Source organism: Carlito syrichta, unplaced genomic scaffold, assembly GCF_000164805.1.
Source record: "Carlito syrichta isolate Samal-C Ts95f unplaced genomic scaffold, Tarsius_syrichta-2.0.1 Scaffold314680, whole genome shotgun sequence".
Classification (NCBI taxonomy): domain Eukaryota; kingdom Metazoa; phylum Chordata; class Mammalia; order Primates; family Tarsiidae; genus Carlito; species Carlito syrichta.
Genome location: NW_007258776.1, coordinates 122484 through 145872, shown reverse-complemented (window position 1 = coordinate 145872; position 23389 = coordinate 122484). Strand labels below are relative to the sequence as shown.

Sequence of the window (23389 nt, the reverse complement as noted above, 5' to 3'; positions counted from 1 at the left end):
CCATGGGTGCATCCAAGGAGGTTGGAACAAAGGGGAAGCTTTTAAAGACAAAAAGGAGACATCCATGTAAGCTGTTTTCAATCAGAGACTATTGGCTCCAGGGACTTGTTGGAGGGGCTGGCATTAGCTCCTTGGTAAGACAGACATTGGTAAGCAAATGTCCTCGTGCAAGTGGCTTACAACACTGTGGTTTTGAGGAATTCCTTGTCATAGGTGTATTTGTTGAGGGCCTCTTCTTCATGACCTCCTCTTTCTATCTTGTTAGCGTTTGACATTAGTGACTCCATTTTGATAGTGATAACTTTCACAATATGCAGATAGGAAATGTACAAAAGTTTGTAGTATTATGGTTTTGCTTCTCTTTGGTATATTTGTTTTGTTTTGTGTTTGGTCATGGGAACACAGCTAATAACACTTGTTGTTTCCAGACTTTAGCATTTAACTGTCCTTGCTTTAAAGTAAATGAAATTTGTAATATGTCACATTAAGTAAACTCTTATCAATTTTGACTAAAGGAAATGAGGAAAACTATGTCCAAAATCCTGAAGATATAGAATGTAAAAAATATCTTATGCCATTTTATTTATTGAAAAGAAAATTTAAATAAATTCATGTTTCAATGTAATGATAATTTCTATGTACACAAATAATTTATGTTTATTGTAAAAACCTTGCAAATATAGAAATGTACAAAGAAGAAGAGGCATCATCTATTTTCTATCATTTTGGCAGTCTTTCTATTTTTAATGTATATTGTACATATACTTTGTTTTAACTTTAACAAGTCAGGCATCCCAGTATAAATGTATGATCAACTTTTAAAATTTAACAATATTAAGCATTTTCAATATTCTTTGGCAATATTATTTTTAATGACTGCATAGATTTCTGTTATGGTATGAACCTTAATTTATTCAAGCAATCTTTTATTGTAAAATGTTTAAACTGTTTCTATAAGTATTTTTAAAGTTTTATTGTATGGGTAAAACTCTATATAAGTGTTTATATACACAGATTCATGTACATACATAAACATGCCCACATACATTTGGACTCAGTAGTAATTTACCAAGTTAAACTCTATTTCAAGCTGAGAGACTTCATTCTGACTTCTGGTGACAAGCCAGCGCCTCCTGCTGTTGCATTTATTGCATGGGACTCTTCATGCTGTGGGTTATCTGAATAGATGCGTCTGGATGATTGTGATTTAAAATTAGTTGACAAGCTGAATTTTGGAGAGTTCTGTGCATTTTCCAAATAGTGTTCTGCAGAATGCTTTTTTCTGTTACCCACTAGAACCAGTGGAGTGGATGGGGTTGGGAGAAGACTTTAAATAAGTTTGAGAAGTGCTGGCTTAAATAAAGTTAAGCAGGAAATCACATTTAGCAAATTAAACTCATTTACTGAGTTATAGACTTTACTGCTTGGGGCACAAGATGAGCATACATGTATCACTATGATAAAGTACAAGGGGCAGACCCAGCCTTCTAGCTTTGTTTTGGTTCTGGATTTAATCAGTCCTTGGATTGGAGTCACCTTTTAAGTAACTGAAAGGCAGGGGGTGCCGAAGATGCATTTGCTTTCTCTTACTAAGGTACAATTGTCGTGAAAAATTGCTTGACTTAAAATTCTTCTTCTATTTTCTTAAGTGAAGCCTGATCCACCTTTAGGCTTGCGTATGGGAATCACAGATGATGGTAACTTAAAGATTTCTTGGTCCAGCCCAACATTGACACCATTTCCACTTCAATATCAGGTGAAATATTCAGAGAATTCTACAGCAATTATGAGAGAAGTAAGTATATTTTAGTAAATAAAATGAAAAGTTGAAAAGTGGCTAAAGACCCCTTTAAGTCCCATAGAAACTACCCTTTGCATGCTGAATATACATGCTCCTGGGAGTAGAACGAGAATAGATATGTGTGTATATCTATATATCTGTCTGTTTATCCACCACTGGTACAGGGAAGTCTAGTTACAGATACTCGAATTCACAATTATAATTTTTTCCACATACCGTCCACTGTTTTTAACATTTCACTCTTTAGAAAGTTGTTTAATATATTTGAGTCTACTTCTGAATCTGGTGATGGGAAAATTTTTGCTTGGTCAAACTTTAGTCAGGCTTCTGAATCTTCTGCTATGCCCATCTGTGAACTTCCTTTTCAAACCCAGTTTTAACAAATGACTGCTGTTATTTTAGTAAGAACTCCCCATCCTTGATATCTGATTGATAGCTCATGAATTTCCTCATCCTCCACCATCCTCTAGGTGATGTTTGATCATCTCATCCTTCTTCAGCAAAAATTCATTTAGGTCGGTTTTGCCAGAATTTCCCTTACCCCTGTTGTTACCACTTAGTGATTTCCATCCACTGACCCCCATAGTGTTCCTTGGCTGTAAATTCCCACTGTCCCATGCTATGTGGGGAGTTAGTCCAAATCTCTCTCCCCTGCTCCCTGTTGCACTGGTCCTGAATCAAGTCTTCCTTACTGTGCCTTTATAAGGATCATTGAATAACTTAACAGTTTATTCTGTAAGTATTTATTGAGCACTTCCTAGATGCTAGCAACCGTCCTACTTGCATCAGGGTATATGGGAATAATAGAACAGGATAGGTGGAGTCGGGGGTGCTGGTAAGGGATGGAGGATTGCAATATTAAGTGGAGATCGAGGCAGGCCAGGTGGAGAGGGTGGCCTTTGAGCAGGGACGTGAAGGAGATGGCGATGTAGGTGCTTGGAACTGGGAACTGGGTTCCAAACAGAGGGAGGACAGCAATGCATGGTCGGAGTGCCAAGGAGGGGGTGACAGTCATAGTGGGTGAAGTCAGAGACTGGTGGCCAGGAGGGGCAGGAGCTCATGAATGGTCTCTTGGGCCAAGTGTACTTTGGCACTTTGAGAAACTAGGTGTAAGATAACTTAGAGGAATAACCGATCTTTTAAGATCTGAGCAAAGTTTTTTAAGATGGGACCTCAGCGTCATGGATGGAAAAAGCCTCTGTGGGCTTCAGTTTTGTCATCTGTAAAGTGAAGATAATAGGATTTTGGATATGAAGGATCTGATGTCGTTTCATGCGTTCCCGAGGCTTTTCATCATTTTGAGTCTAAGACTCCCTGTGTCCTCAACAGTGTTAAGAGGCCAGAGAGTTTAATAACTTTGGAGTACATTATCGGGCAACTGAGTTTATTTGTGATGGTCCTGAGTAAAGTCTTAGCAATTTATTTGCTAAGCAGTTCTCCACTGGTGGTAGTTTTATGCAGGGTTTGGTCTCAGCTGTTTTTCCTCTGTTTGTGAACGGTGCTTTGGTTCATGCACTGCAGCTGATTATCAGGCTCAGGTTCTTCAAGTCGTTCATGCCCTCCTGGGCGGCTCTCCTCCAGGATCTCTTGTAGTCTACCCTGCAGGGTGCTCGGTGCCAGGTGTGTGTTATAGTTGGCAGCACTGGCTTGACGCTTCCCACTGATGTCAGCTGGGTTTTCAGAATCCTAAAGGTCTATCCATTATCATTCAGTAACAGTGTTTGCTAGATGTCATTATGATTTTTTCCCCTAGATCCATAGGCTATTTAAAATGTGCAAACATTAATTATTTGGCTATTGATTTCTGTTTTAATTCTACTGTGGCCAGATAACTACTCGGTAAGATTTCAGTTCCTTGAAATTTGTGGAGACTTGCTGAGGATCAGTTTTGCTAAAGGTTCCTTACTGATGCTCTGTTTTAAAATAATATTTAACAGGTCGACGAGATTGTCTCAGCCACATCCCTGTTAGTAGACAGTGTGCTTCCTGGGTCTTCCTATGAGGTTCAGGTGAGGGGCAAGAGGCTGGATGGCCCAGGAGCCTGGAGTGACTGGAGTACCCCTCATTTCTATACCATACAAGGTAGGTAATAGAATAACTGTTTCCACCGAGTGGCAAATGCATTTCCAGAATTTGCCTTTGGTGTCTTATAAGCATCTTAAATTTTATGGCCTTAAATCAAAAGGAGAAACACAATATTAACTTTTTAATTTAAATTTTGAATAGGCTATCTAATTTGTTGGTTAAAACTGTGTTAGAGCTCTTAGGTTTATGTGCCTTCATAGCAGTGTATTGTTGGATTGCTTTCTTATTAAAAAGGTAAACAGTTAATATAGTAGTTCCCATTAACAAATTCAGAGCACCACTTGTATTGATAGTTCCTTAATTTACATTTGAAAACCGAGTCTATTTATTTGACAAAAATCTGACAAGAATTCATAATAAATGAATTCTTTTCACTTTAGATGCTTGCTTTTAAGAATTTTCAGTATAAATTTTTCATATTTTTAAGCTTTTTTTTTTTTTTTTCCTCACTGTCATCCAGGTTGGAGTGCAGTGGCATGATCCCAGCTCACCACAGCCTCAACCTCCTGGGCTCAGGCAATCTTTCCACCTCAGCCTCCTAAGTAGCTAGGACTATAGGTGCGCACCACCATGCCTGGCTTATTTTTCGAGTTTTTGTAGAGACAAGTTCTTGCTGTGCTGCCCAGGCTGGTCTCAAACTCCTGGGCTCAAGTGATTCTCCCACCTCAGCCTACCAAAGTGCTGGGATTACAGACATGAGCCACCGCACCTGGCCTATGGTCATTTTTAACATTGAAACACTGCAGCTTGTTCATAAGCTGAAGTGCAGTGTTTTATTTTTACATAGTGGCCCAGGAGCCTCAGAAGAATCTTGCCACATGCCAAGTTGTGACTATGGGAAGACAACAGTCCTTTGGCTGGCCTGTCAAAAGGACAAAAGTTTTCTTGTTTACACTTAGATTGATTATGGCTGTATGGAGTTATCAAGTATTACCAAGTACCACGTAAAACATTAAGCAAGTATTCAGCCCATCTAACTCAACAGGGTTATTACGGATGACTTACTATTTTGAAAGCATAGATTAGTCAAAAAGCAAATAGCATGAGTGATTTAAGAACGTTGACTTTGAAGTCTGACAAAACTTGATGGATGTTCTTGTCCCACCACTTACTTGGAAAGTTTCTCAACCTTTCTATGTCTTCGTTTCCTCTTTTGTAAAATAGGGATACCTTAGTGAATAAGATGAAATGATGCCCAAAAAGTGCTTACCAGAGCACCTGCCTCTAGCAAGCACTCAGTCAAAATCATATATGCCCATAGTTTATGTGTCTGTAGCCTCAGCGTTCACTAAGCAGTTGTGAGACAAGTTAAACCCGGTGCTATCAAATGGGAAGCAGTTAGTCCTGACCCAGAGTCGGGGGTTTGGGTGAGCAGATTTAGAAGGTGTTAATTTCACATCTCTAGTTCTTAGATAAGTCAATTATCACATTGTGTATTATGATGCTGACAATTCAGCTTTTGGAATTTTTCTTTTTCTAGGGAAGGCTAAATCTCCTATCTTCAAGTGTATGCCATTGATTAATAGGTCTTAATGACCACCTGTGCATATGTAGCGAGGAATGAGTTGATAATATCAATTTTTTTTGAGTTAGAGTCTCATTCTGTCGCCCAGACTGGAGTGCAGTGGCCGCTCCAGCCACCGCAGCCTCGACTTGCTGGGCTCCAGCGATCCTTCCGCCTCAGCCTTCCAAGTAGCTGGAATTACAGACGTGCGCTACCATGCCCGGCTGATTTTTTTGATTTATTGTAGAGATGAGGTCTCGCTAAGTTGCCCAGGCAGATCTCGAACCCGCGGGCTCAGGCAATCCACTCACCTCAGCCTCCCAAAGGCGTGGGATTACAGACTGAACCACTGAGACCGGTGACAATATCAAATTTTAAAAGTATCTTGTGTAGGGGTTTCTCCATAGTGTTTGGGGTGAAGTGAGCAGGGAAGAGGGACATTTTACAAATAAAGTAGAAGTCAACAGTCCCTGTCTCCACTGAGTGGCCTGTGACTCGCCATCTTTATTGATCCATCTGGTAAAATGTTTCTCTTCCGCAGTAAAAAGCCTTCATTCCTTACTGTTTTCCTTCTTAATTAGAACTAAAAATCTGTCATCTCTGAAAAAGAGGAAAATTCTAAAATTCTAAAAGAATCAATGTTTTTGGTCAAAGTTTGGTAGGATTTACGAGTGATAATTAAGGCGTTTCTAGAATAATAATTCTTAGAAAGATGTGTGCAGTGGGATCAAGATGAGAATTTTGATGTAATATCACATAATAGTTATTTCTGTTATGCTTTGCCTAAGATTTTGTTTTGTATTGTCCCACTTAGACTTTTAGGCCTTTGGATGGACATATTTCTAGTTCTGTTTTACCTTACCATTAACCCTTTTATGATTCATATCAACGTCAGTAGGGTTAAATTTGCTTGATTTCATAATATGTTGGCTTAGAAAGGGCAGAAGTTTTGTTTTAGCAGTGAGTGTGAAGTTAAGCTTACTACTGTTACAAACTTGGATAGCTTAAATGCCATTGACTGCCAAGATAAAGAAACCTCACCAGACAGAAAGCAGATTGGGAATGCCAGCCGTAGGGACAAAAGCTTACCAATTTGAATAGCTCTCGAGGATATTTCTCTGTTACAGTATCATCCACCTCAGTGATGTAATGAGATCGTGCTGTGCACTGAATTAGAATGAACACGTATAATTAGGTTCAAGATTCCTTGTTGAATAGTAATAATAATAAATAATAATGATAATGATAGTTGACAGTAACTAGGTGCTTCCTGTGTTTCAGGCACCGTTCTAAGTGCTTTACATATATTACCATTATATCCTTTCAACAACCCTATAAAGTATGTACTGTCATTCTGATTTTATAGATAAGGGAATTGAGATTTAGAGAGGTTAAGTAACTTGTAGAGAGTCACACAGTTAGAAAGTAGTGGTGCTGCCTGTCTAATTCTGAAATCTATGTTTGTAAACACTAGGAAGGCAGATAAGTGCATAATGTATAATTATGCAAGATTTCAAAGTAGCACAAATTGATGTTCAAAACTAGTAAGCAGTAGGCTTAATTATGGAGCATTTTAATGGAATGCCTCATTTCCTTCACAATACCTAGGACATGAGGTTTTAGTGCTAGGTTATTAAGTTCAGGTTTGCTAAATTGCCTCTGCAGCAATTTCTATACTTCACAGCAGTTGGGCCTTGTCTCCTGAATGGCGTGCAACAGCAAAGTATCTTCCTCCAAAACTTTGGAACTTTCTGTTCTTCCAATAAAGGGATTTGCATCTTCCTTCCTAGCCTAGGTATTGAACGTTATTTGACTCTACTCCATTGATCACTGATGGGTTCTATAATGCATCCATCAAATAGAAACATTCTGTAGTATTCAGTTATTAATGTATTCAGAGTGAATTAGCACACCTGCCTTATCATTTCCAAACACTTCTGGATCTTACTGAATTTTTCTTTGAACAGAGGTTGGCTGGCACATTGTTGCCGTAGCAAGTAGAATATGAATTATCAGTATCTTTTTAACTATCATTTTTTATTCATTGACACAACTGCACCTGCAAAGTACACAGTTAGGTAAGCATTAGCTATTCTGAATCAAGGAATTCTTATGGATTCTTTTGAAATGAATTGGATAGTTTCTCTGTAGCTGTTGGAAGGTCTTGGACTTTTAGAGAAAAACCTAGTTCTGTTTTACCTTACCGTTAACCCTTTTATGATTCATATCAATGTCAGTAGGATGTTTACCAGAATTTATGAAGCCTGAGAATATTGTGATTAGATTATCCTGCATATTGAAAACAACTTTAGACATGCTGAATTCTTGTAATACCCTATTAACCATTTTGTTATTGCTACAAAAAGAGAAGAAACAGATATTAAGCAATTTTTGCATTTCACACATGGCAACTCTTTTAATGGGTTAAAGAGAATATTTTTCCCCTTGAAGAAAAATAGGTACATCTGATCCCAGAACAAAAAAAAGTCTATTTTCCACAGCTGTGATAAGCACACTTAAAATAACTTTATTTAAAATGTTTTGATTCATGATTCATATTGAGCAATTCGCTAATATTTATGAATAGAATTTCCTTTTTTTAATAAAGTTCATTAGATGTTTTCAGGCCCGGTCTGTCTTGGTCCTCCCCCCTGAGAAAATGGCCGTGCAGCTCCAGGGGACCTGGGCGCCGTCGCTTCGGTGGAGCCTGGGCTGACAAGGCAGGGCAGCAGGGGGAACCCTAGCAGTTCCGCGCCAGATAGGGAGGCCATGGCATCCGGCAGTAACTGGCTTTCCGGGGTGAATGTCATGTTGGTGATGGCCTACGGGAGCCTGGTGTTTGTACTGCTATTTACTTTTGTGATGAGGCAAATCAGGCGCTTTGCAATGAAATCTCGAAGGGGACCTCATGTCCCTGTGGGACACAATGCCCCCAAGAACTTAAAAGAAGAGATTGATATTCGCCTATCAAGGGTTCAGGATATCAAGTATGAACCCCAGCTCCTTGCAGATGATGATGTTAGACTGCTACAGCTGGAAACCCAGGGAAATCAAAATTGCTACAACTATCTGTACAGGATGAAAGCTCTGGATGCCATTCGTGCCTCTGAGATCCCGTTGCATGCTGAAGGCCGGCATCCTCGTTCCTTAATGGGCAAGAATTTCTGCTCTTACCTGCTAGATCTGCGAAATACTAGCATTCCTTTTTAAGGGTGTGCACAAGGCCCTCATTTATACCCTGCTAGATGGCTATGAGACAGCCCGCTATGGGACAGGGGTCTTTGGCCAGAATGAATACCTGTGCTATCAGGAAGCCCTGAGTGAGCTGGCCACCATGGTCAAAGCACGAATTGGAAGCTCTCAACGACAACATCAGTCAGCAGCCAAAGACCTCACTCAGTCCCCTGAAGTCTCCCCAACAACCATCCAGGTGACATACCTCCCCTCCAGTCAGAAGAGTAAAGTGCCAAGCACTTCCTTGAATTGAAGAGCTTTAAGGACAACTATAACACATTGGAGAGTACTCTGTGATGGAGCTGAAGGACTCTCACTGTAGATTGAGCCAGACAGTTGCAGTATGCAAGACAGACTGCTTGCTGGGCAGCCCTCAGGACATCTGGCTCAGCAGGTCCAGACTGTTTTAGCAGAAGCTCCTGTTGTCTCCAGAGTTCTTAGAGCTTGTGCCTAAAGGGTCATTCCCAACCCTTCTTATTAGGCATTTTCAGAACATCGGCTAAGACTTTGTTTTCTTCCAGCAGCACTTCTTTTCTGGATTTGAATTCAGATGTTACTAATGTTTCTGTCAAAGCTTCCTTAAAAATCTTCACTTGGTTTTGGCCATAGTTCACCTACACTGTTTTAGGCTATTTAATCCCAAAGGTGAGAGTTGGAGTGAGGCATCTTCCCTGTCTACCCCTTTGTACATGGTTGAATGGAAACTGTTTAGATTTAAGGCATCTCAGAGTTGATTAGTGAAAAAAAAGCAGACAGGGACTGGTGGGGAGCTCGGATGAGGAAGTTGGTATGTGGAACAGCTTACCCTGGTGCTCCACTTAAAGCAGGATGTGTTGCAACTTTTCTGATATGCAAAGATCTGCTTTTCCACTTTCAGTCCAGAGCATTGTGAATAAAAGGAATTAAAGGGAATATTCTGACACCTAACATAACCTGTGCCAGGCTGTGGGAAGGAGTGGTTTCCCCTAGCAAGCCAATGCACTGATCTGACTTTATAAATTATTTAATAAAATGAATTTAAAAAATAAATAAACAAAGTTCATTAATGTAGATCTTGCGAAAGTATTGCTACTTGTCATATGAAGAAAATCATTGTTGTTTTCTTATTTTGCAAATTAAATATTGCATAGCATCTCATGAAGATAGAATATATGTTTATATTATTTTGCAAATTAGATATCTGATGTTTACTTCATACCAATTTTAACATTTGTTTAATGTAAATTTTACAAATTGTCATGTTTTTATTAACTTATTTTTATTACTTTTTTTTTTTTTTTGAGTTGGAGTCTCACTCTGTCGCTCAGACTGGAGTGCAGTGGCCGCTCCCGGCCACCGCAGCCTCGACCCGCTGGGCTCTGGCAATCCTTCCGCCTCAGCCTTCCAAATAGCCGGAATTACAGGCGGGCGCTACCACGCCCGGCTGAGTTTTTGATTTATTGTAGAGATGAGGTCTCGCCGCCCAGGTGGGTCTCGAACCCGTGGGCTCAGGCAGTCCACTCACCTCAGCCTCCCAAAGGCGCGGGATTACAGGCTGAGCCACCGAGCCCGGCTTTTTATTACTTTTAAGCCTGGGCTTTGGCATCTAATCATGTCAAAATGCTATGACTTTAACCTTATTTCTTGATTAAGCCTTACTACACGCATTAGATTTGGGAGTGAAACGCTTTGAGTTTCTTTAAAACGAAAACAAGAATTATTCTGTGACTCTTGAGGCAGTTCAGTAAGGAGGTTGTGGAGTCGATTGAAGGTAGGTTAATGATCTCTTGGGTCTACGCGATGTACTTTTCCACAGTAAGTAATGTACAAGTGAATCTTGAATGGTGCCTGGACTAGGTTGTACTCAGCTATGCCCTTACATCTTATGGTCTGGCTTCTGCTAAGTAATTTCATGCTAATCCATTTTTTCCTGTTTCTGTTTGACTGTAGACATTCACAATGCAAATATCTTGTATGGATTGTAAATATAAAGACATTGACGTTTACAGAATAAAGAAAATGTAAACACTAAATGCTAATTAAGTTTTGTTAGCTCTTGCTTTTAAGGGTAATCTAGAAATATGTGTGAACACAGATATCCATATTCCATCAGCAGAAAATTATTTACCTTAAATTGTGCAATTGAAATGTTCTGATCTTTTTGTAATGCTCTAAGGTGGAAATAATTTCTTCCTAGGGAAATCATTATTTACTTTTATCCTGTTCATCATGGCAAATAATAGGCAAACTAATTTTCCAACAGTAGGGAACTGAAATATAGCATGGAATTGTGTATAGGAATTAAGAAATCATGTTGTATGTTCTCACTTATAAGCGGACCTTGAACAATTATCATAATACTATTAGAGAATGATTGGCAGTAGTGGAAAGCTGCCGGGAAGGCGGATGGGGAAGCGGGATTGGCAGTAGTGGGAATCTGCCTAGGGAAGGGGGGGGCATACCTCATCAACAAAGGTAACTGCATCATGAACATTTGTATACCTAACCCTGAATTGTACCCCACATCTTTAAAAAAAATTAAAAGAAAAAAATAGAAATCATGTTTTAGAAAAATATCGACTGTCCTTGTCCTCAATCAGAGGACACTGGCATTAAATAACTCAAAATGATATTACAAACTAGTATTTACCATTTTCTCTGCTTTGTATATTGGTGCATATTCATGTTACATTTTAAACTATTTTTTAAAAATTTCATACTGTTTCCTTACTTGCTTATTTGAAGTCTTCACATACCCAAACAGGACAATAGCAGCAATCATTTTTGCTGAAGATTTTTGCCTCCTAGTGATCTGTTTTAAGAATTTGCCCCAGGTTTCACTGATTCCTAAAGCAGGCTCTGTGGAAAACATGTTGTGGAATGAAACTATATTTCATTTTGACCAATCTCCTAATCTGTCAGTTAGCAAGTGACAATTACTGACTAAAATACATTTCATAATGAACAAGCCTCTGTGTTTGGAAGATCGTGAAGGCATTCGTGGATGCTCAGCTCCCTTCAGTGTTGGGAGTACTTGAGACACTGAATAATGCACACAATCAGGCAACTCCTGAGTTACCCAGTTTCTGAATACATTCATTTTATTTTGGGTCATATAACTCTGACATGTGTTGTGAATCTTTTGGATGTGGCATAAATTGCTCACATAGGATGTTTTCTGCTTTCATCTGATAGCCTCCCTTTCTTCTTTCATTACAGATGTCCTATACTTCCCACCTAAAATTCTGACAAGTGTTGGGTCTAATGTTTCTTTTCACTGCATCTATAAAAATGAAAACAAGCTTGTTTCCTCAAAAAAGATTGTTTGGTGGATGAATTTAGCAGAGAAGATTCCTCAAAGCCAGTATAGTGTTGTGAGTGACCGTGTTAGCAAAGTGACTTTTTGCAATCTGAATGCAACCAAACCTCGAGGAAAGTTTACCTATGACGCAGTGTACTGCTGCAGTGAACATGAATGCCATCATCGCTATGCCGAATTATATGTGATTGGTAAGAATACTGAGGGTTTCTTCCTTTGGTTCCACAAGTCAAATTTTCATGATAGACCCTCCCTATATTAGAATCCCAGTGAAGATGTGAGGAAATTTTTTTTCATTTTTTTGGTGCTTTTGCTTTGTATTAATATTTTAATGTGTTTTAAATAGATGTCAATGTCAATATATCATGTGAAACTGATGGGTACTTAACTAAAATGACTTGCAGATGGTCAACCAATTCAATCCAATCACTCGTGGGAAGTACTTTGCAGTTGAGGTATCATAGGTATGTATCATTTTTGCTTTTTTGTTTTTCTGTAAAAAATTTTCTGTAGAAATAGTACAATAACAGTAGTCTTGTAGATGATCTTTTTCGCCTGAAAGAGAAAGGTTAAATGCAATTCATTGGGAATTGACTGTTCTTGAAAAACATTCACACCTGAGAGTTAAAAAAATTGTAATTTAATTGTACTTTAAATGATCTTTTCTGACTATCAATTCTATTAATTCTATATAATTGCATTTTAGCTTGTAAATGAAATACAAGAAAAATTAGTAACATATATATGTTTATTATTTTTATTTTTGAGTCAGTCTCACTGTATCACCCAGGCTGGAGTGCAGTGGCACGCTCACGGCCACTGCAGCCTTGACCTGTTGGGCTTAGGTGATCCTGGGCAATGGAGTGAGACTCCTACTCAAAAAAAAAAAAAAGTGGACAGTGAAAGAGGATACATTTTGTATCTCCTCCTAGCCTCCTAACTCCCATCTGTATGGAAAGAGTAATTGCTACTTTAGACATTTAAATATATCGTATTCATAACAAATAGTGGCAGAAGAGCTATTTCAAAGAAGAGGAGAAATGCTTTATGAGGTGGGGTGTTGGTTAGGACTCACTTATAAAATGTCCTTCCTTCCACCCCCCTCCCCCCCGCTTTCTGTCAGGGTCTCACTCTGTCCCCAGCTTGGAGTGCAGTGGCACAATCATGGCTCACTGCAGCCTTGACCTCCTGAACTCAGGCACTCTTTCTGCCTTAGCCTCTCAAATAGCTGAGATTACATGCATATGCCACCACAGCTGACTGATTTTTAATTTCTTTTTTGTAGAGACCAAGTCTCTCTATGTTGCCTAAGCTGGTCTCGAACTCCTGGGCTCAAGCAATCCTCCTGCCTTGGCCTCCCAAAGTGCTAGGATTACAGGCGTGAGCCATCATGCCCAGTTTAGTAAAATTAAAAAAATTTTTTCTTCTTTGATAAAATGGGTAGTAGACTTGATTACATAATTTGTATATATATCAGGAATTGGTATTATTTTAGTTTATATTAGTTCAAACTTGAAAATATTAGGGCATTGTCAATTAAGCTATAATTTACTCTCAGTTAGAATCTCAAATTGTGTTGGAATACAATCTTCTCTTTAAGTTGTGAGGAATTTGCTTTCCTTTCCATCCCAGGAATGCCCATTACTACTTTTAAAATTGTATCAGTAATATATAATATTAGTTTAACTTTCAAAGTGCTGTAGGTTTTATCTCTAACTGGATTGTTATCTCCTTGCTGAAACATTTTTTCATTTGCATCCCTCTGAGTGTTTAATGAAATATCTAACAAGAGTACTGTCTGTTTCTAAGAAAAGATATAGAATTGGGATCTAGCTGGGAATTTAAGAACATCTATTTTTCTATGGAGCAAAACTCTGTCTTTTAAACAACAAATCAGAATTCTTAAATATCTTCTTATAGCTTTTGTCAATGCTGTGTATTAATTGGGTATTTTTTATCTTCTAAGGAGAAGCCTTTACTGTTCTGATATTCCATCTATTCATCCAGTATCGGAGCCCAAAGATTGCCATTTGCAAAAGGATGGCTTTTACGAATGCGTTTTTCAGCCCATCTTTCTATTATCTGGCTATACAATGTGGATTAGGATCAATCACTCTCTGGGCTCACTTGACTCTCCACCAACATGTGTCCTTCCTGACTCTGTGGGTATGTCAAGCTGTGTTATGTGTCTTCATTTTTATTAGCAGATCGAGTTAGGTTTAATGTTTGATATTTAGGTTTAATTTTTAGCCATTTTTCTGTCCACACTCGATTTTGAAAAATAAAATATCTCTGTTTACAGTGGAATTGAGTAAATAATCAGCCTCAGAAAGTTTAGCAGTTTTGAGTTCAAGTCATTTATACTTTTTTCAGCAGTAGGAATATTTTAGTGCACTTTTTGATGAATTACATGGATCACTATGAGTGAATTTTGGTAATATTTTTCTAAATAATGGATTATTTCATATGTTTTTCTTCTGGTGTATTTATGAAAATATCTAGTGTTTGTAATTTAAAAGTTTAATTGGGATAGTCTGAGGGTCTTGGAATTCTGAGTCGTCATAACTTAAGGCTTGAATTTGTGAGGCTGTTAGGACACAGAAGCATTCAAAATTAAAGTGGAGAAACCAGACAAGAAGATGACATCCACTATGATATTTAGAACATTCTTTGCAAAAGGCATTTTTATTTCAAACATATTAAAAGAGCCCTTGGAAAATTTGACATATTCTTCCGATATTATTGCAAAGTCTTTGAAAAAAATGACCCATTGATTGTGCAGCGGGAATGAAAGAACATTTTTTGGTGCTACATATTATTTTGTCAGGAAATTATGCCAAAAATCAGTATTTGATTCATTATTTTTTCAATTAATTAGTACACATTTGGAAAAGATTTACATTTTCCTAAATATAGAACAGAGTTGTCTTAATTATTAGATCTAATTGTCAATATAAAGTCATAATCACTTGATTCTCTTCCTACTATTTGATTTCATTTTGAGTTATTTTTGCTGCAAGTCATGCTTTTCCAGTACTAAACATCCTGAAAAAGTGAGAAAGACTCCTATACTTCTTCTCAAACACACACAGATAATAACACACTCACATGGAATACATGACACAAGCAACATGGACTTAGTGACATGTGCTATCTGAATAACCTTTGATGTTATTCCTTTCAAAACCAAACTAAAGAGTTTAGGTTGAGCTTATATTGCCTAATTAGTGTGTGGAAATTCAACTTTGGGATCCAAATGTTAGCCTCACTTCTTATTAGCTTTATAAACTTGGACTAGTTACATGTATACTCTGTGTCTATTTTAATACCCATCAAATGTGGATAGTTCCTAATACCTTCCCAGCATGAGTATTGTGGGAATTAGGTAAACTATTGAACTTCAAAGCATCCTTTCTGCGATATTCACTGAATATACTCATATAATCCAGTGTGATACAGTCATAGATTCAACATCTTATGAAGTCTCTCACACATTGATACTTCCTTACCTGAGGAGAAATTCTCTTTTCAAGAGATGAAATACAGCATATATCATCCTGCTGGGTGACAAAGAGTGCTTTTTCATTCTATGAAGAATTGAATAATTGTGACAAAATTTACCCTAAGAAAAAAATTTAGGCATTTTTGTCATGAACAGTCTAAATCTTGGTTGCTTAAAAATGGCAAAAAACAACAACAAAAAAACTGTACAAATAAGAGACCACACCTCTACACAGTGTTGGGCCTTGAAAGTGAGATTTGGAGGGGGGGGAATGATAACGCACACCTATGTTGTACAAATCCAGACTTTGTGTTTTTCCTTTGAATCGTAACAATATTAAGAGTCATAAGACATGAGGAAATAAACAGATCAGTAAGGTAGGCCCAAGAACTGCTACAGTCAGTTCTTTCTTAAAGTTTTCCTACACAGAGTATCTATATTTGGTGTTAATATGGTTTAGATTATTTAGTTTTTCTTGTTGGTTTGTTTCACACCATTAGCCCTTTGGCTTCCCTTTTTGCTGCTGCAGTTGTTTCCTGCATACTGTAGCCAAGGGCCACCCCCCACTGATGATCGTCCACTGGCGGGGATGACTGTCAAAATAATCACCAAAATGAGTGGTATTCTAGCCACACCCCAGAGGCCTCTGATGTCCCAGGCAGTGACCTTTTAGGTGCTGGGTCATGGTTAGGTGTGGAACCAGTTCTGAGGGCTGTGATCCTCAGAACAGCTCTTCACCAGCTGGCGTGGAAATGCTTACAATTCTTAATGACTGACTTGGCATACCAACTGAATGTATGTCCTCTCCATGAAATCCTTCACTATCAGTGCAGATAATCGAGACGTGACTATATAAGTGTAATTCTCATTGTAAAATCGAGGCTTGAGTTGTGACTAAAGTTCGGAGCTTCAGAGGCACTGTTACATTTGGGCTTTCAAGCTTTTAGTTTCAAAGATGCTGAGTTTCTTCTATGTTGCCTTTTATTGTTAGAAAGAGTGACCCTCAAAGTAGAAGATTCAGAACGTGGGGAAAATCTATGTAGAGGATATAAGCCTAAGCTAAAGTTTGCCTTTAGCTCTGAAAGTTACAACCTGAGAAGATAATAAAACAAGAAAGATGACTTTTTTCTTTGGATTTCTGTGATTTTTACATTATGCCTTTAAACATGTCTTGTTTATATATATATGTTTTTTAAAGCTATTTTTTAAAAAATCAGTTGCCATTCAGGTCATTTTGCATCTACTTCTGCCCATTAAAAGCTTTTTTCTTCAGATTGTAGAACATCAAGGCTATACTCTGAGAGACTATCTTTGACCTTGACATAGAAATACTTAATAATAGACAGCAGGAAAGGAGTTTCAGACTCACACATGTGGAAATTGATGCAGTGCATGTTTTTAATTTAAGCTCTATGTAGAACACAGTTTGCTATTGATATTTATCTTGTGCTCAATATAGTGTCTTTTGCATGCAGAGCCAATGGCTCAATTTTTAATCAGGTATTACCACTATTAACTTGCAGAATGACATGGATAATATATTGAGTTTTTTCAGTCGATTTCCTTATTTGCAAAATAGAGATAATAGCTATTTTAATGTATCACATAAAGTAATAGGGAAACAAATGAGATAATGAATGAAAAGTTTTGAAAAAGATTTATTGCTTTATAAATATAAGGTATGACAAATATAATGTTTGATGACATTATTACTATTTAAATTCCCATTATATAATACTGTTTTAAAATTTCTAGTGAAGCCACTGCCTCCACCTAGTGTGAAAGCAGAAATGACTGTAAACATTGGGTTATTGAAAATATCTTGGGAAAAGCCAATCTTTCCAGAGAATAACCTTCAGTTCCAGATTCGTTATGGCTTAAGTGGAAAAGAAGTACAATGGAAGGTACCTTTTACTTAGAAATTTCTTCAGCTTTCCTCACAGAATGCTGTTTTTGTGATATCTAAGAGTTTATTGCATAAGATTAATTTTGTTGTCATAAAAGTACGTCTTCCTGCATTCTGTGGCTATTTTCATTAAATAGATTGATCTAAGTCTAATCTTTTTAAGGTACAAAATTTTCTGTGGTCCCTCATTTTCCAAAATGTGTTTTACAGAACATTGGTCCCGTAAAATGTTCTTTGAAAAAAGATTGCATGTCTTCCTAGTGTAAAGTTGCGGTATATAGTGTAGAGTTTAATATATAACACATATTAAAGGTGCTCAGAGTTCCTGCGTTAAAGAAACATTTGTGATTTTATTTCATTCCATATTCCCCAAACTCATTTCCCCAAGGAACTCTTTTCCCTTTAGCATCTATTAATATCTTTCAGTTCACATATGTTCAGTGGAATGCATGTTGGAAGAAGCTACTTTTCATACAACCAGAATCATGCCTATATTGACTTTCCATGTCAGTTTTGTGATGGCAGCCTGCAAAGACCTACAAAGATCAGGAGTGAATAGTTATATTATTAATTATTAGATCACAATGATATCAACTAAAACAAATGTGAAAGTTTAGCTGCTTATTGAGGGAGACTGGATATCAGAGATTCTCTGCAGTAGATCCCATCAAGCCAGTAGGTTAAAATTTTAAAAGTCTCTGTGGAGAGAGGATGAGTGATCAAGGATTAATAGTAGGACAGGAGAGTGTTTGAGAAATGAGGTTGCAAGTGAACCAGTCCAAAATCTTGACATCAGTGAAGGAATAACAAGATAAATAAGAAAATTCTTAACTTGAGGGAGTTTACAGACCAAGTCTGATGCCACTGTTCTGAAACCAGAAGCCACAAAATCAGTTCTCTTAATTTGGGAATAGTGTTAAGGTTTAAAATGAAATGTACTTAGGGTTTTTTAGATACTTCTATGTTAGTAATGATCAGTCTGATGTTTTGACTTATTTTACAGATGTATGAGGTTTATGATGCAAAAGCAAAATCTGCCAGTCTCCCAGTTCCAGATCTGTGTGCAGCCTATGCTGTTCAGGTGCGCTGTAAGAGGCTAGATGGACTGGGATATTGGAGTAATTGGAGCAATCCGGCCTACACAGTTGTCATGGATATAAAAGGTCTGCAGAGATTTTGTAACTGTGTTTTGAAAGTGCATTTGTGTGTGCTTCAAATATGCCTGGAAAATATTCCTTCCGAAACCATATGTACAACTTGGGTTCCTTGTCATTTTGCAGTTCCCACAAGAGGACCTGAATTTTGGAGGATAATTAATGGAGATATGACAAAAAAGGAGAAAAATGTCACCTTACTGTGGAAGGTATTCTTTCTTTTTATGCTATTCTTAAATTTTAATTTTATACTCTTAAAAATATACTTCCATTGTTTTTAATCCTGTCAGCATTGATCTTTGGAATGCTTGGCGGTACTATATTTTCATTTCATTTTTGAGATGTGTTTGCAGAGGGCTAAGATGTATGGTGGCTGGAACCCTGGCATGGAGTTAGAAAATTTTAATTCTCTTCTCAGGCTAACGTATTATTGTCAGTGCTATTTTTGGCAAAGTCACTTAGACTCTTTGGGTCTTAGTTTCCTCATCTGTATAAATGTAAGATGATATTTAGTGTTCCTTTGAGTCCAAAACTTGTATTAATATTTAATTCTGAGCAATGTAAATGTTGGCCTTCCTAACACATTGCAAGGACATCTAAAACATGAGTTTATTTCGTTTGTGCGATGGCGTATAAATGGATATTTCCATCGATAATGGATATTCAGCCTAGCAATTTTCAACCATTCTTTTTCCCAAATGAATTGGTGTCTGTCCCAAGTGAATAGATTATTTGGTCTGTAGACACCAAATTTAAGTTTGATTTGGGAGTTTAGCCCAAGAAGTAAAACAGTGTTTCTGTCACCTCCGATGTGAAATGTAAGTTTCATCCCCAAAGTTGAATGGAGATGAAAGCACATGTTTGAAAATGTTTTTTTCCAAATGTAAATCCAATTCCTGTGTAAAAGTTGGATTGTCTAAGTATTTGTGTTCACTTAGTTTGTAAATCTAGTTACTACCTAACTTCATTTGGTTAATAATCAATGCAATTTTTAAACTGTTTTTTGTTTCAATATTTCTGATTCAAAGTCAGCATTAAGAATGAACAGTTGGTCGAGCCTGTAATCCTAGCACTTTGAGAGGCCGAGGAAAGAGGATTGCGTGAGCTCAGGGATTCGACACCAGCCTGGGCAACTTGGTGAGACCTTGTGTCTACAGTAAACCAAAAAATAAGCCGGGTGTGGTAGCATGAGTCTGTAGTTCCAGCAACTTGGAAGGCTGAGGCGGAAGGATCGCCTGAGCCCAGCAGGTCGGGGCTGCGGTGGCCATGAGCGTGCCACTGCACTCCAGCCTGGGTGACAGAGTGAGACTCTGACTCAAAAAAACCCCAAAAAACAACAACAAAAACTGACATTCATGAGACATTTGTTGTATCCTAGCACTTTATGCATGTTTTCACCTCCCAGGGTATTCATAGCCTGTACTCTGAGAGACTGAATGGGATGTTGAACTCACTGAGGATGGAGGCCCTGCTGACTCACCACCAATCTTGCCTAACAGATTTCCTCTACCTTCTTTGTTTGATCTCCATGGACACCGCCTCAGAGATCTGAGTCTCCACAATGAGGGAAAAGCAGTGATGTTCCTCAGGCAGTAGCAGGCTTGGCCATGAGCAGAATTGAAGTAGCTTTTCTTTTTCTTTAATTTCTCCTCTCATCGCTGCAGTCAACTGCCCTCTGGCCCAGGCTGCAGCTACCCCATCTCTCTTCTCCCACCCCAACATACCCTAGAGCAAAATAATTATCTTTCTTCCCAGACAGTTCTCACATTTTCTTTATATCATGGATTTCATGTTTCCCCAGCAATGCTGCCCAATAGAACTTTCTGTAATGATGGAAATGGTTTATACCTTCATTGTCCAAGATGGTAGCCACTGGCCACGTGGGACTCTTAAGTGCTTGAAATGTGCCTAGTATGATTCAGAAACTGACTTTTAAATTTTTAAAAAATGTTAAGTAATTTAAATTTAAATAGCTACAAGTGGCTAGTGACTGTCAGATTGGACAGCAAAGCTCTCTGAGTTCTTTAGGACTGATTAGTGGGAAAAGGAGAGCACCCTTGCTAATCTACCATCTTTGCAGGTGTTAGAATGCCTTTTATTAGCGGAATGATCTTTAACTGACATTATTCTTGCTTTGTGTTATTTTGTTTTGGTTTCCTAAACTGAGGTAAAAGTTCAATGGTTATGGTTTTCCAAGTCTATGCTCCTTAAACTGAGATAAGATTTGTCCAAGGATATACAATAGGTAAGCCACAAAGCCACCAGGTAAGTATGGAACTTTAAAAGGACATAATTTCTTTGGCACTTTAAAAAATAATACATTTTATTTTAGAGCAGTTTCAGACATATAGGAAAATAACAAAGACAGTATAGTACAGAGAATTCCCATATATTTCCACACCAAGTTTTCTCTACTATTAACATCTTACATTAGAATGATACATTCAGATTAAAACTTCCTGTGTTTTTGCCAAATATTCTCTTTCTAGTCCAGATTCTCATCCAGGATAGCACACTACTTTTAGCAATCATACCTCCTTATGCTCCTCCTGATTGTAAAGTTTCTTAGACCTTTTTGTTTTTTATGAACTTGACATATTTAAGGAGTACTGGTCAGGAACTTTGTAGAATCTCCATCAAATGATGTTATCTTATGAGTGGATTGGGTCCTGGGTTTTTGGGAAGAAGAATGCTGTTTAGTGGCATCATATTCAGGCTACAGGCTACCAACATGACTTAACATAGTTGATGTTAAGCTTGCTCACTTGGCTGAGGTGTGCTTATCTGGTTTCCTACTGGAAAGGTACTCTGTTTTCCTTTTTCTATGCTGTACTTTTTTGAAATGAAGTCCCTCTCTGCAACCCATGCCTAAAGAGTGAAAATTGTGTTCCACCTACTTGAGGATCTACATACATTATTTAGAATTCTTCTGCATGGGAAATTTGTCTGTTCACCCACATTTATGTATTGACTTCTTTATTCCATCATTTGTTTATATCAATATGGACAATGAGTACTCTATACCTTGGATTCCTCTTTATTTTGTTGCTCAATTTATTTCTGCTTCAGGCATTGGGAGCTCTTTTAGTTCATTGGTTCATGTCCTCTTTGTTTTATTTTTTGTTAATTTTTGAATACTGGTAAATTGGACTTTATTCAGTCACAAACTTCTAATCTGGAAAGACTGTTAGGAGGATGAAAAGATGAGGTACAAACTGGGTGAAGATACTTACAGAACATATATCTCATAAAAGACTTATAAACAAACTGTACAAAGAACTCTTAAAATTCAACAGTAGGCAAACAAATAACCTAATTTAAAAATGGGCCAGATATCTGAACAGAAACCTAACCAAAGTGAATGTACAGATGGCAAGTGGGAATATTAAAAGATGTTCAACATCATTTGTCACCAGAGAATTGCAAATTAAGGCAAAAATGCTACTCCACGCCTAATAGAATGACTAAAATCCAAAAAACTGACAATACAAAGTGCTGGAGAACATGCAAGGCAATAAACTTTTATTCATTGCTGCTGAAAATGCCAAATGGTTCAGTCACTTTGAAAGACAATTTGGTAGTTTCTTATAAAGTTCAATGTATTCTTTTCTTTTCTTTTTTTTTTTTGAGTCAGGATCTCACTCTGTAGCCCAGACTGGAGTACAGTGGCATGATTACAGCTTCCACAACAGCCTTCCGAGTAGCTGGGACTAGCATGCACCACTAGCTTATTTTTCTGATTTTTTTTTTTTGGTAATGACAAAGTCTTGCTATGTTCCCTAGGCTTATCTCAAACTCCTGGGCTCAAGCAATTCTTCTGCCTTAGCCTTCCAAAGTGTTGGGATTACAGGCCTGAGCCACCACACCTGGCCCTAAATGTATCCTTACCATAAGACGCAACATTGCACTCCTAGGTATTTACTCAGCTGATCTGAAAACTTCTGTCCACAAAGAAACTTGCACATGAATGTACAAGCAGCTTTATTCATAATCATTCTAAACTGAAAGCAACCAAGATATCTTTCAAAGTGAAACTATTCTGTATGATACTGAAATGATGGGTACATAGCCCTATGCATTTGCTGAGATCCATAGAAATTTGCAACACACAGAGTGAACCTTGATGCATGTAGATGCAAGAATCATTTAGGAGGTTGGAGGATCCCAGGATGAACTGCAGACTGTGACAAGGGAATCTACCTGGATTACAAGTGTATGAAACCACCTCACTGAATGTGGTGGGAGAAAAGACCTTAGTGACTTTAGAAATAAGTAGCATCTTAAGACTAAAGGCAAGACAAACTGTACATAAGAACTGTACTCCAGTTGACCTGTTTCTTACTGGAGTAGGAGTTAGCAATGATGCTATTACTACACATATATAGTGGAATGGATAAAGTAAGTGACAGGATGGCAGAGGGTGGGACTTAGGGCTGATCTGACTGGGAAGTCACAGACAAGCACCAGAATGAACCATGTGGGAACGGGTTAGAGTTGGAGACATCGCTGTCAACTCATATCTAGCTTGATAAAGATATAGATTCTGAGTTAGTATACAAGCTCATTTCCTTGATTTGTAAGCTAAGAGGGTCCCCGAAACATTGACACCCTGCAGTAAGGGGCATGTCCAGATTTGTCTCTGATATCATCGTCCAATAAAAGGAATCAGGACTATTCAGAGAAATGGTTAATTTTAGGCTGAGATGGGGGAATAGGCAGTATGAACCAGGAGTATCTTGTAATACCAGAAAGTGAGGAAATTTAACATTATTTTTACTTGATGGTTATAAAAATGTTTTAATATTAAAACTGACATAAGCCGGGCTCGGTGGCTCAGCCTGTAATCCCGCGCCTTTGGGAGGCTGAGGTGAGTGGACTGCCTGAGCTCACGGGTTCGAGACCCGC

At 37.9% G+C, this 23389-nt stretch overlaps 1 protein-coding gene and 1 pseudogene across 1 annotated transcript in view; both read left to right on the top strand.

Annotated features, from left to right (window-relative positions):
- The first annotated feature begins 1654 nt into the window (after positions 1-1654).
- The window catches only part of LOC103274260 (leptin receptor), a 40847-nt gene continuing 19112 nt past the window's right edge, over positions 1655-23389 (top strand). Inside the window, exons 1-8 of the mRNA XM_008071721.2 lie at positions 1655-1795; positions 3739-3883; positions 11823-12113; positions 12269-12386; positions 13889-14088; positions 17180-17328; positions 18334-18493; positions 18611-18693. Coding sequence (XP_008069912.1) covers positions 1679-1795; positions 3739-3883; positions 11823-12113; positions 12269-12386; positions 13889-14088; positions 17180-17328; positions 18334-18493; positions 18611-18693 — 1263 coding nt within the window. The 5' untranslated portion in view covers positions 1655-1678. The remainder of the gene's footprint in view (positions 1796-3738; positions 3884-11822; positions 12114-12268; positions 12387-13888; positions 14089-17179; positions 17329-18333; positions 18494-18610; positions 18694-23389) is intronic.
- On the top strand, positions 8128-8971 carry LOC103274259 (annotated as a pseudogene).